This window comes from Chiroxiphia lanceolata, chromosome 1 (genome assembly GCF_009829145.1).
Source record: "Chiroxiphia lanceolata isolate bChiLan1 chromosome 1, bChiLan1.pri, whole genome shotgun sequence".
Lineage (NCBI taxonomy): Eukaryota > Metazoa > Chordata > Aves > Passeriformes > Pipridae > Chiroxiphia > Chiroxiphia lanceolata.
Genome location: NC_045637.1, coordinates 91,275,303 through 91,287,738, shown reverse-complemented (window position 1 = coordinate 91,287,738; position 12,436 = coordinate 91,275,303). Strand labels below are relative to the sequence as shown.

General features: G+C 42.6%; 1 protein-coding gene across 2 annotated transcripts; it reads left to right on the top strand.

Moving 5' to 3' along the window:
* The first annotated feature begins 300 nt into the window (after positions 1-300).
* On the top strand, positions 301-11,267 carry RBM24 (RNA binding motif protein 24). Of its 2 annotated transcripts, XM_032709753.1 has the most exons (4): positions 301-889; positions 1,420-1,543; positions 2,652-2,706; positions 9,152-11,267. In XM_032709753.1, exons 1-4 carry the CDS (start codon positions 722-724, stop codon positions 9,480-9,482), a joined length of 678 nt encoding a protein of 225 aa, XP_032565644.1. In that variant the 5' UTR covers positions 301-721; the 3' UTR covers positions 9,483-11,267. The 2 variants fall into 2 exon arrangements, 1 of the variants encoding a protein (XP_032565644.1); XR_004360778.1 differs by lacking the exons at positions 301-889; positions 1,420-1,543; positions 9,152-11,267 and adding an exon at positions 3,070-9,145 and having other exon boundaries at positions 1,551-2,706.
* Positions 11,268-12,436: the final 1,169 nt, after the last annotated feature.

The window sequence follows — 12,436 nt, the reverse complement described above, 5'->3', positions numbered from 1 at the left end:
CAGTGAGCCGGCTCTGCCCGCGGGCTCCCCGGCCGGCCGGGCAGCGCTGACCCCACCGGACTCTGTCTGCTGACACTTGCTATTTGCAGGAAACCTGCCTGGGAGGCACCGAGCCTCCCCGCCAGGCACCCCTGAGGCAGCCCCTTCGCCCGGCGGCCCCGAGGGCCGGCTGCCGCCGCACGGGGGGCATCCAGCTGTTGCCAACAGCTGTGTGTCAGCCCCGGCTGCGCCGCGGCCGAGCGCGGGGTCCGCCCCGCCGCCGTCCCCGCCCCTGCGAGGAGGAGGAGGAGGAACCGAGAGTGCCCGACCCGGTGGCTTTTAGGGGGGAAGGCCACTCAGTTGCTAGAGCCCAGGCCCTGCGCTCCTCTTCCAGCTGCTGCTTCTGCTCGTTTTCAGCGCTACGGCCGCCAGGCTGGCTGCTGCCCGGCCTCCCCTCCTCCTTTCGCCGATACCTACCTCAAAACCGCCGGAGGCTGCGGGGCTCCGCTCGTGAAGGAGGAGGAAGAAGCTGGGTCTGCAAAGGCAAAAGGGAATTGCATTGTAGCTGGGTGGCGGGGGGAAAACGGGGGGGCGGGGGAAGAGAGGAGAAAAAAAAAATAATAAAAAGGCAAAAAAAGAGCGGGGCTGAGTCTGGAAGCGGGTCTCGCCGCCCAGCACCCGCACGCCCCGGCGGCCACGCGTGGGTGCAGATCGCGGCGCGGCGCGCAGGGCCGGGCGGAAGATGCACACGACGCAGAAGGACACCACTTACACCAAGATCTTCGTCGGGGGCTTGCCCTACCACACCACCGACTCCAGCCTGCGCAAGTACTTCGAGGTCTTCGGGGACATCGAGGAGGCGGTGGTCATCACCGACCGGCAGACGGGCAAGTCCCGGGGATACGGCTTTGTAAGTGCCGGGGCGCGGGGCAGGGCGGGGGGCGGCGGGGGCAGGTGGGCGGTGGCGGGGGCATCGCGGGGAATCTTCCGCGGGGGACGCTGTAAGAGCTCGGGGGGCGGGAGGGGGTGCCGGGCGTCCGGCTTTTTGCTTTTCTCTTTTTTTTTTTTCCTTTTTTTTTTTTTTTTTTCTTTTCCCCTCTCCGTGCTGGAGAGTTTGGATAGAGGCGGGAGGGGGGTATTACTGAAAAAGGAGATTGAGGGGGGGAATTGCCCAGTTCCTCGCAGCGCCGCCAGCGCGCCTGTTGCTCGCTGATACGGCCGCGCCGGGGTTTATCTGCCGGCGGCGGAGCTCGGCCCGCGCCCTCCGCCCTGCGCTCGCCGCGGCGCCCGGAGCCCCGCTCCGCAAGGCGGGCGGGCCGGGGCCGGAGTCCGGATGGGGACCCCCCTGGCCGCCCCGGGGGGCAACCGAGTCGCTGCTGTGGGCGAGAGGCTTCTCCTTCCCCGCGGAAAGGAATCTAATGCGCAGCATCGCCCGTTAAGGTCACCATGGCTGACAGAGCTGCTGCCGAAAGGGCTTGTAAGGACCCCAACCCCATCATCGATGGCAGGAAAGCCAACGTGAACCTGGCGTACCTGGGTGCCAAGCCGCGGATAATGCAGCCAGGTGAGGAAGCGGCCCCGAATGGCTTTTCTCTCCGTACCTCAGGTTTCTGAAGAGCAAAACTTTACGAAAGGTAGTGCTGCCCTCCACGTTTCTGAAGTACGTGCACAGTTGGGCGTGCTTTGGTTTGGACTTTTAAATGCAGCATGTAGTAACTTTTTGGCTATTTTGTACGTGTGCCTTATTTAAAAACCAAAAGCAATCAGAGATAAAGTATCTGCAGTTCCCCAGGAAGATTTCCACAGCTCAGACACTTCATTGGTTATTCCTGCTGCTGGGAATGTGGTGGCGCTGACCATTTACAGTATCGTTGCAGGGTAAGATTGGCCTAGGAATGAATTGCTTCCAATGTGTGCGGTCTTATTAATACAAACAGTATCTTAATGCAAACTCTTCAAACAGATGGGAGCTATTATGCAGACTTTAAAATGAAATGGCTCTTTCCAAGACCACATCTGAGCCAATCTGATGTCCTAGCTCTTCCCAAACTGCTGCTTTGCAGTAAGAGCGAGAGGAGTATGGAGTGTGAGCACATTTGTGCTCTAAAGGAAGCTGCTCTGAGTTCCCCCATGTTTAGCCTGAGGAACACTTGTCTGAGTAATTAAGTGCCCGCCAAGGAAAGACAGGGTTTATGCTTGGGTGTTTGAAGAACTGAAGTCAGGATTTGACGCCCTCCCCATGCTAAGACCTCATGAGCAGAGATGGCTCAAATTTTAAGTCTCTAGAAAGTACACAGATACACTAATGAATAGGAAATACCATATAATCCTTCAGAGGTTAAAGTTAGGGACCAGAATGGGGCACAAAGTGAAATGTGAATGAAAACGTGTGCTTGTTTAGAAAAAGTTGTTCTCCTAAACATCTCTAGGAAAGTGTGCACTTTACTGGTTTAAGTTCTCTGTGTGTGTGTGTGTGTGTGTGTGTGTGTGTGTGTGTGTACTGATACATTTTGCTTTCTAATTTTTGGTTCTACAGCCTTTCAGATGTTGTTCCTGGAGGCTGTTAGTGAAGGCTCTTGCTCTGCATTTGTGTGCGTGTGTATATGTACATAGCATAAATAAATGGCCAAAAGAACACCCATACAGAGAATGTGATGTGTTTTTGTTGGTAGGTTTTGCCTTTGGTGTCCAGCAGCTTCATCCAGCTCTCATACAGAGACCTTTCGGGTAAGTCTGTTCAATGGGACCTCAAACAGGGGAGAAAAAAAATCTCTTTTTTTTTTTTTTTATAAGGAAAGAAAAAGTATGATCGTTGAAGGCCTCTTGCAGTAGCATCCTTAAAACTGGCCAGCATTGCTGAAGTTCTCAGATTTATAAATATATACCCATAAATGCACTCACCTTGTCGGTCATGTTCTAAATGCCACAGCTGAGTCAAGTTGTGTGGGACGTGGCCCTTCCGACTAAGCAGTCCAGTCCCATATGACTCTATAAAAAAACAAGGAGGTATGACTTGATGCAAGATTGCTGTGCCCCGTTTCTCTTTTTTCAGCTTGACTCAATGTTATTTATCTCTTTCTAATCTGACAGGGATCGTTTACAGTTAAGATAACTGATCAGAAGGATATGATGATAAGAGGTGGAATAGTTCTGTTTGGAATTAAACTCTGTAACCAGTAGACTCAAACACAAACAAGCTAAAATGGTGATTAACGATGCATGTATGTTTTTCTTCATATAGTCAATAGACCTCGGTGTGCTTTTTTTTATTTATTACAGTAATGAAGTGGTGTTGATAGCTAAACTGTGTGCTTTTATTTATTTGAAAGAGCTGTAGTGAAAGTTTTCTGGGGGGGTCTTTTTAATTTTGGTTTTGTTGTTGAGGAGTGACTTTGCCATGGGGAGCAAAGGGCTTTTTTTTTTTTCCTTGCTTTCAAGCTGTAGCCTGTGACTTTTTTTAACCATATTTTGTAGTGAGTGCTAAATTGTGTGACTTCTTGATTTTTAAGTAAATCAACGTATTGCTTGCATGTTCATAATTTTTGGGGGGCTTTGTTCTCGGGAGGGGTGTGGAGCTCCCTATTAACGATGTGCGTCCATTTGGGCTTCCTAATTTGAAGAGTTTTTCCTTCAATCCTTCTTTAATATCTAGCGCATTTCTCCTGTACTTGAATGTACTATTCCTAAGTAGATCTAACTCTTGCTTCCTATAGGCATATAATTAGGAGGTGAAGTCTGCATTAAGTTTTCCATAGAGTGTCACTTCACTAATGCACACTGACTGAGAAACCCATTGCAAAATAGTGCATTTTGCTAAGCTAACAATAAAGTAGGGAAACTTTGTCACAAATGTTTATTTGATTAGAATAGCTTTAGATTATCTTACCTATCCGTTATTAAGCACCAATAGCTTATCGATAGTTTGATTTGTCAAAATGGTAGGAACCAGTTCCTATCCTGAAAACCACAGGAAAAAGTTTTCTTAGAAATTTCATGTAATTTTAAAGGAGAGTGTTGATTCTTCTGAGAGTGGGGAGACTGTAACAAACTTTGTCTTTTTTTTTTCTTCTCATGATTACCCTCTACTATATTTTGCTCACTTCTTTGAAGTGTGAGGAGATGACAATGTGTATGCCATGATCAGTTTATGATGCCTGTGCTAAGGTAGGCAGGAGGCAGAACGCCTTGTCTCCAGAGCAGTTAAAGTACTTGTTGCAAAGAGGAACAAGTGGATTGCACAGGGATCAGCTGTGAAGAGACTGAGTATTTGCTGAACACAACAGAAAAGGAGGACCTGTGGCAGTCCCTTGCTTAAAGGACTGTGCAAATGTAGGGCTCTTTTCTTGCTTTACATACCCAGATCATGTAAACCATGTGTAGGCCAGGGAAATCCTTCCAGCAGAATGAATAGGGTTTTATTTCTAATGCACTGGGCATAAGTCTGGAGAAATGTTGGTCGTAGGGTCATGTATATATGAAATTGGTCATTTTGATCCTTGGCTCTTACCTTTCTTTTATGATGTGCAAACAACGGAGATTACTAATCCTGCTTCCTGCTCAGAATTTCCAGTGACCTGCACCTTTTCTAAAGTATGTAGTTGAGATTAAGAACAGCATTCACTAGGATGAATGAACATCTTCATTCACAATATTCCATGACAGTAAGAGGGGATGTTTCAGTGCTTACTCGAATCTACTTCTGTTAAGAGTTCGCTCTTAGAGCTTTCTATATGGGTTGCACTGAAAGGCTTTCTTTGCACAGTTTCACTTTTTAAGTACATTTTACTAATACGCTGCGTAAAATCGGTTGTAGTGGTGATTCACTATCAATACTCTGCTAATCCATACACAAAAGCTTCAAATGTTTCGTGGTTGTGTTTTGTTTTGTTGGCTCTTTTCCTAACAGAGTGCAAATTAGCAAGGTACTGCTGCATTTTGGTATGGTCAGCAGTGTTGTAGAATCATAGAATGGCCTGGGTTGGAAGGGACTTCAAAGATTGTTTAGTTCCAACCCTGTTGCTGTGGACAGGGACACCTTTCACTAGACCTTGTTGCTCCATCTGGCCAGGCCTTGAATACATCCAGGGATTGGGCATCCACAGCATATGCTTTCCCAGCTATCAAATAAAAAACTGAAAATAATTGGATTACTTTATGTTGCTTTTACCTGAGAAAATGCAGAAGTTCAATATTCTGACTTAAGTACAGCATTATTGTGGTGGAAGGAGACAGAAACTAGATTAGCTTCAATGCATGACGCATTTTGAAAAGTCAGGGAACTTTTCTTTATTCAGTGCTGAGGAGATCAGTTCATCCACCAAATAACATTTCTTCCTACTTTTTGCATTCAGCATCTATCTTACTGTTGGTGTGTTTCATAAAGCTGTTTGATCACAGGACTGGTTATTTATAAAGCTTTGTTTTCAGGATTGTTTATTAAAGTATTATCTCTGAATTCAACAGGAATTTATGGAGGGGGAAGATGACTTTGCTTCCTAAGATAGCTTTTCTTGGTTTGCTTATGGAATTTCTATTTTCATATTGGTGGGAAAATTTGGGGTTATACAGAGGTATTGGTGCAGGACATAACTGTTGCAGAGATTTTCTGTTCCTTTCCTTCCTGTCTAAAACTTGTGCTTTGATCAAAATGAAAACATTCCCACTGTTTTCGGTGAGTCCAGAGTTAAATCCAAAATTACTAAGTTAATTATCAAATGGTTAGCTGATACTGCCTGCCTGATATTCCAAGAGTTAGGCAGTTCTACCTTTTAAAGAGAGAAGGAAAAGCCCCCTCTTGAGTTTGTGATCAAAAGACTTGTATAGTACTAGACTTAGGATAATCTGAAAAGAGGGAATGAAGCCGGAACAGTCAAAAGTTAGCCTGCTATGTCCTCCTTATGGTTATCAGAGAAAAGGAAGCACAGTAAGGGTCTTGTATGTCTTAATATTTAGGTAACCTATTTTTGTTAAAAGGAAAGCTGTTCGTTGCTGAAAATCTACTCTTTAACTATGCCTTCAAAACCAGACAATGCCATACCAGGGCCAAAACAAAACATTTTGTTCAAAGTTAAATATATACTTTCACAAGAATGTAATACTGAAAGTCAAAGATGTGCTACTACTGCTGAATTTCTATATTTCACAGCTCTCTGCATTAGTCTAAAAAGTCCCTTCTTTCCTTTGAAACAATTAGCATTCACTTTATTATTGCTTATAGGATTATTTTGGAGGTCTTAGTTAAACACAAATCTTCTATTATAACAACAATGAAGGTCTTAAGGCATGTGGCAGGGGTATGTGTCATTGAATTTTGAATATCTCAAAGCTACAGTTACTGCTAAAGTTAAGCACGCCTTCCCCTTTTTTTTATTGCAAAAATGTAAAACAGTAAATAGACATTCCAAAATAAAATCTACTGCTAGGAAAGAGAGCTTAAATCATGTGCATTTCTCACACTAGTACTCTCAAAAGTAAAGCAGCAGCTTTTTATTTAAAATTAAGGATACTAAGAATTTCCAGTGTAACTGGGAATTGCTTTTTCAGCTTTTGACCTGGCAGAGCATGAAAAGCAGTTGGGTTCTGAATGGCTGAGATCTTCATGTCCTGGCCTCTGCAGTAGGTAGAAATTTACTTTGGCCATATAAAGCCATTTTACTCGACTCAAAACAGTTGTAGCATGACAGATGATCAAAAATAGCCCCACTGCAGCTTATGCTGTCAGTCATCATGTGTGAAATGGCATGGTGGAGAGGAGCCTGCACAGGGTTTATGTTTATTGTAGAGCAAGATGTGGCAAACAGATAATGTTTCATAACTTCACCACCTGTTAGTTTCTTGGCTTAAATAAAACAAGTCACAAGAGTTTAAGTGGAAGCACATGTATCTTTCTGTCTTGTTCACGGAGGTGGCAGTGTCCTAATGTCTTCAGAAAATCTTAGTAATGTCATTTCAAGTCAACACAAACAGTCTGATAAGCTTGCTTACTGTCTCTTCTGTTAGAATTACTCTCTTTCATAAGTACTGTATGTAAAGATTCCTTCGATGTGCTGCAGAAGAAGTTCTTGGTGACTTCAAATTTGGTTTTATATCTCTTTCCTTAATACTTAAAAAACGTGGTGTTATTTTTATTAGGATTGTACTTGGTTGGTGACCAATACAAAATGCTTGTGTATGCTCATCCATTTTCTATGGAGAGCTCAGGTAATGATGTATATTTAAATGCACAGAGCCAGCTTAAGTATGCTTCAAATGCACTTCTGGCTAATCACTTCATAAATTAGGTGAGTGTTAAAAACCCAACTTACGGTTTTGTTTTATGTTTTCTTTCCCTTCCCAATCCCTCCCTATTTATCGCTCTTTTTTTTTAATTATTTTTCCTTTTTCCACACAGTAGAAAAATAATTTCATTGACATGTTGGGTTTTTATGATTGTGGTGTTCATGTCTTAAACACGACAGCTGAACATTTCTATCTGCTAATATTCCTTATACAATCAACTGAGCTCTTTTTTTCTTAAAGAGAAAACTAAGCTGTTCTAAAGCTTATCACTTATTTTAAACTATGTTTTGCTATGATTCCAGTTGACAGTGTCCCTTCTGATTGAAACGTTTCCTTGTTGACCATTTAAGTACGTCTTAAAGTTATTTTAAAAATGGAACAAAAAAACCCCCTCAATAAACCCTTTCAATTAGATCTGGAATTTGGAGAAAAGAGGACAGTATTTAGCATCATGATTTGCATCTGTGTTTAAAGTATGCTAAAAGGTTGGTGCAGTGTTTAGAGTTGTCTCTAAAGGTAAAGTTCAGTATGAAATAGTAGCAAATCTGCACAAGTGGTTTTTCATGGATTTATAAAGATTCATTGGCTGGAAAGGAGATACATATATGTAGGACTTCTCCGGAAATCCAGATGCAAGACAGAGTTATGAATGTAAAATGAGATTTATATTGAGTATATATATATATTTTTAAATCATATTATATGATAAAATACAGCTATGAGATTAACTTGGATGTAGATTTGTGTGCTAAGACAATGATATGACCAATTTTCAAAACTGAAGGGCTAAATAAAAAAGACAAGGAAGCAAGTTTTTTGAAGAAGATGGGAAATTGTGTATTTATCTGTTCAGAATGGCTATTTCTTAAGCTGTAAATTTGTGGGGTTTTTGCTTTTGTTAAGCACCAGATCTATTTAGACTTAATCTTATGCCCACCTCCCAAAAAACTCTATGCTGTATGTCTTGCATAGAAATAAACAAGCTGGCACAAAACAGGACATCAGTGACCTGATAATCAAACAGGTTTGACCCTTGTGTCCTTACAAATTTTTATAAAAGTGTGATGCACATGTACTTAGGAGTCACTGTTATGGATTTTAATAGCATCTATGTAGCTTCCCCTCAATGGTAGCTTCCCTCTTGTGACGGAGTGAGCTGCACTATCGTTCGTTTGGAAAGTGTGATTCTTGCTGTGTTTACCACACTTGTGAACTCTATTTAAACTCCTTTGTCGCCTGTGTTGGTTTTTTTTTCTTATTTTTAATAAGGGTGACTGAGGTTGCAGAGAAATTAATGTGTGCTGAGTCTGCATAGCAACTTAAGTAGGGTTGCCACAATACACTCTCCTGATCCCTGGAAAGTCTTTACATAAAGTCAGGGTTCAACCATTTTGTTGCCCTATTGGCTATTGTCAAATTCATTATAGTGATACTGTCAAACTGCTCAGTTACTACTAATAAAAGCATTGCAGGAAATAATTTTACTAAGAGTCAAATAGTTAAGAGAGAAGCAGGGTAATAAAGATGACTTACAGGTGATTTGAAAAACCAGTACTGCAATTTTCCAGATGAAATAATCAAGCTTAGTTCTTCAGAGTTGTCCTAAAACTGACATCAGTAATGCTGGCTCTTCTGAAGACTTTCATGGCGTTAAAGACACTATCCTGAAGCAACATTGAACACTCTGATTCAACTCAGCAATAACGCTGTGCTTTGGAGCGATGCACCTCTTCGGGCCAGTGAGCTGACGGTTGGCCCATTGAGTCTAGTTATTGTGGCAACCCTATGCACATAACAACAACTAAATTGAGTTTGTTTTAGTTCGGAGTATGGATATGACGCTTAGGCGCTGACTCGCGTACCAACTTCAACTCCCTCTCCCATCTTTCAACAGGATACCCGCTCACTATGTCTATCCACAGGCTTTTGTGCAGCCCGGAGTGGTAATTCCCCACGTCCAGCCTGCAGCAGCCGCTGCTTCCACTACGCCCTACATCGATTACACCGGAGCTGCGTATGCCCAGTACTCGGCCGCCGCAGCCGCCTATGAGCAGTACCCGTACGCCGCCTCTCCGGCTGCTGCTGCTGGATACGTGGCAGCGGGGGGCTATGGCTACGCGGTGCAGCAGCCCATCACCGCGGCAGCGCCCGGGACCGCCGCGGCAGCCGCTGCGGCTTTTGGCCAGTACCAGCCCCAACAGCTGCAGACAGACCGCATGCAATAGCAGATGGACTCCTGAAGGAAGCTCGCTCTTTCTCTTCCTCTCTTCAGCCTTCCAGTATAAGTAGTTAACAGAGACAATTGATATTAACTAAAGGAGCTTTAAGGAAAGCGATGCTGTTGCGAAACTAAAGACTTTTATTCCACTGTTTTCATACAGTATGCATCCAAATCATGTTGTTAGAAGGGAGGGGTAGTGCGGCATGTCTAGTTTCAAGTATCAAGGCAGAAGAAAATGGGGGGGAAAATACTGTACTGTCATGGAAGAGTGGCAGGAGTAGCAATGGGACTTCATATTTTCAAACAAACAAACAAGAACCAAAAAAAGCAAAGGTGTACTCTTTACAGTATCAGGGAAGCAAAACTGCCTTTTATAAGTAAGAAAATGGTATTTGAAAAGTTTGAACCAGGGAAAAAAACTGAGTCAGCAATATGTAATCTCTATCCATTTTAAGAGGAAACGAACTTAAAGCATTGATTGTCCTTTCTAGCTTTCAAAAGTTGTCTTCGTGAGATAGTACCTTCTCACTGTCTCACTCACAGGCATCAAACAACCCAAGGAAGATGGCCGGATAGTAAGATGGCGGACAGGCACCAAAGTTATTTTCTTCTCTGTCCTCTGGATGAGTGGAACTATGGAGCAAGTGATGTGGAAGTAAGGGGTGCAACAGCTGTAGAGACAATCAATAACACAGACAGTTCTGGACAGAACACATCACTCGTGCTCATGTGATGAGCTTGTCACATCCTAATCCCTCGCCCCATCCCGTTTCACTTTTGGGAAACTTTAACTGCTGGTGTCAGCTATTCTGATTCTAAAATAGGATCAGCCCTTTTACTACAACAGCCTTCTCTTTCTGTTTATTGCATCTATTCGTAACTTGTGAATAAAGGCAGGAAGAAGCCTAAAGAATTAAAACCTTTAAGAACTGTTGTAAGGGAATTTTCTTTTCTGAAACCATTTGTACAATTTTAATATCTATTTCAGGATTATATTTAAAATATTTATTAGCAAACATACAGTACACAAGGCGACTTTTTGTTACCAAGACTGCAGTTCTTGAAGGGTTAATGGTATGTGATTTATACTGTGCCTTAATTGTTATGCTATTTAAAAAGAAATATTTATTTTGAAAGTTTTACTATGCTGCGCTCTGAAGAAAGCGACTTTAGATGTGACACTGTAAAATTATGTATTCATCTCATGGTATAAATTATTTAGTAGGCTTAGATGTAGCATATTAAATATTAACCTAATTAACTAAGGATGTTGACTTGGATTTATTTAATTTCAGTATGTGCACTGTATGAGGGTACTCTTAAATTAACACTTTTTTAGGTTTTTACATAAAACATTGCTAGTTCATTCTTTTTCCCTCTACTAGTTAATTCATGTAGACCTCTCAAATACATTAGTGCCGTTTTCTCACTCATCTCTATGTAGACTGACTATTTTTCCCTTTGCTAGAAAATGCTGCTTTACATTGTCCTGTGAAACTACAATACTTGCAATTTTTATTCTTGACTGAAATGGAATTTAATATTTTACACTGTATTGGATTTTTTTATACTTGAACAATTTCATACAAGGGAAGACAGGATAGCATTTTTATGGACTTTATCCAATGTCACTGGATTTATTTGAAGTATTCTGAATACTAGCCAGTGTTATAATGTAGACATGACTCTCCTGTGCATATTATTTATTCAGTATGTATATTGCTTTACAACATTTCAGATCTCTTAATCTATTCACTCGTACTAAAACAATAAAAAAAATTGTCTCATCTTGTCTAGTGTTGTTCTTGCTCAAATAGTCTTAGATCTTGTTTAGTTAAAACTCGGGGGGGGCAACCTTTTATTTAGTTTTCCTGCTCTGTGGGACGAATGGCAGCATATACACGGACTTCAAATACATAGACTGATAGGAACTGTGTTACATGGAGGAAATTCTACAAAGATCCATCCTGAGAGTTACCATAAAATAATTCAGAATGGAAGGGACTTTCGGGGGGTCCCAGGTTGCTTATGTCATTATTCAGTCAAGTTTTAAAATCCCCCATGTGGGGACTACACAACCCCTCTGGGTAATCTGTTCCACTACCTAATTATTCCCAAAGTGTCATTTTTTTCCCCCCTTCTATCTAGCCAGCACCTCCCCTATTCATTTATAGCCTTCGTCTCTCATTCTTTGGCAGAGAGCCCAACCCTCTCTTCTCAGTAACCTACTCTTAGGAACTGGAAAATTGCTGTTCTCTTCCATAGGCTGAACCCCAGTGTCTCAGCCTCTCCTCACAATTCTCGTGCTTCAACCTCCAGCCACCCTGCTGACCCTCCAATGGAATTGTTCACATTTATCAGTAGCTTTCATGTACTGGGAGACTCAAGACAGAACCCACTATGCCAGCTGTGGTCTAATGAGTGCTGAGTAAAACAGAATAATCAATTCCCTTGATCTGCCATCTGTTCTCCTGTTGATCCAGTCTGATGCACTTTCACTGGTGCCAGAGTTTACTATGGACTCCTGTTCAGCCTGCCTCAAGCCTCCCATGTCCTTTTTAGCTTGCTAACCAAGCCCTGGGGGTCAGTCCATCTGAGATAAAGAACTCTCTATTTGTCCTGACTGAATTTCATGATGTTCCTGTTGACCTAGTCCTCTGGCAGGTGCAAATCCCTCTGAATGGCAGGTCTGGTCTCAAGTATATCAAGCCTACCCTCCATTAAGTATAATGACAGTACTGCATCCTATCTCTTCCTCCAAGTCATTGATAAGGTATCAGACCAGACAGACCCACAGGGAACACTGTAACCAGCCTCTGGACAGAGCATAAGCCCTTTGGACCAATGATTCAGTTAGTTTTTTGCCAGGCTAGACTGGACCATCTGAAACTGGATACAAGGATTCTGTGAGAGACTACATGGAAAGCCTGGCTAAACTCAAGGTAGACAACAGTGTCT

Coding starts and splice junctions, on each gene's coding strand:
- RBM24 (XM_032709753.1), top strand. CDS start 722: ATGCACACGACGCAGAAGGACACCACTTACACCAAGATCTTCGTCGGG. Junction 890..1,419: donor AGTCCCGGGGATACGGCTTT/GTAAGTGCCGGG, acceptor TCGCCCGTTAAG/GTCACCATGGCTGACAGAGC. Junction 2,707..9,151: donor CTCATACAGAGACCTTTCGG/GTAAGTCTGTTC, acceptor ATCTTTCAACAG/GATACCCGCTCACTATGTCT.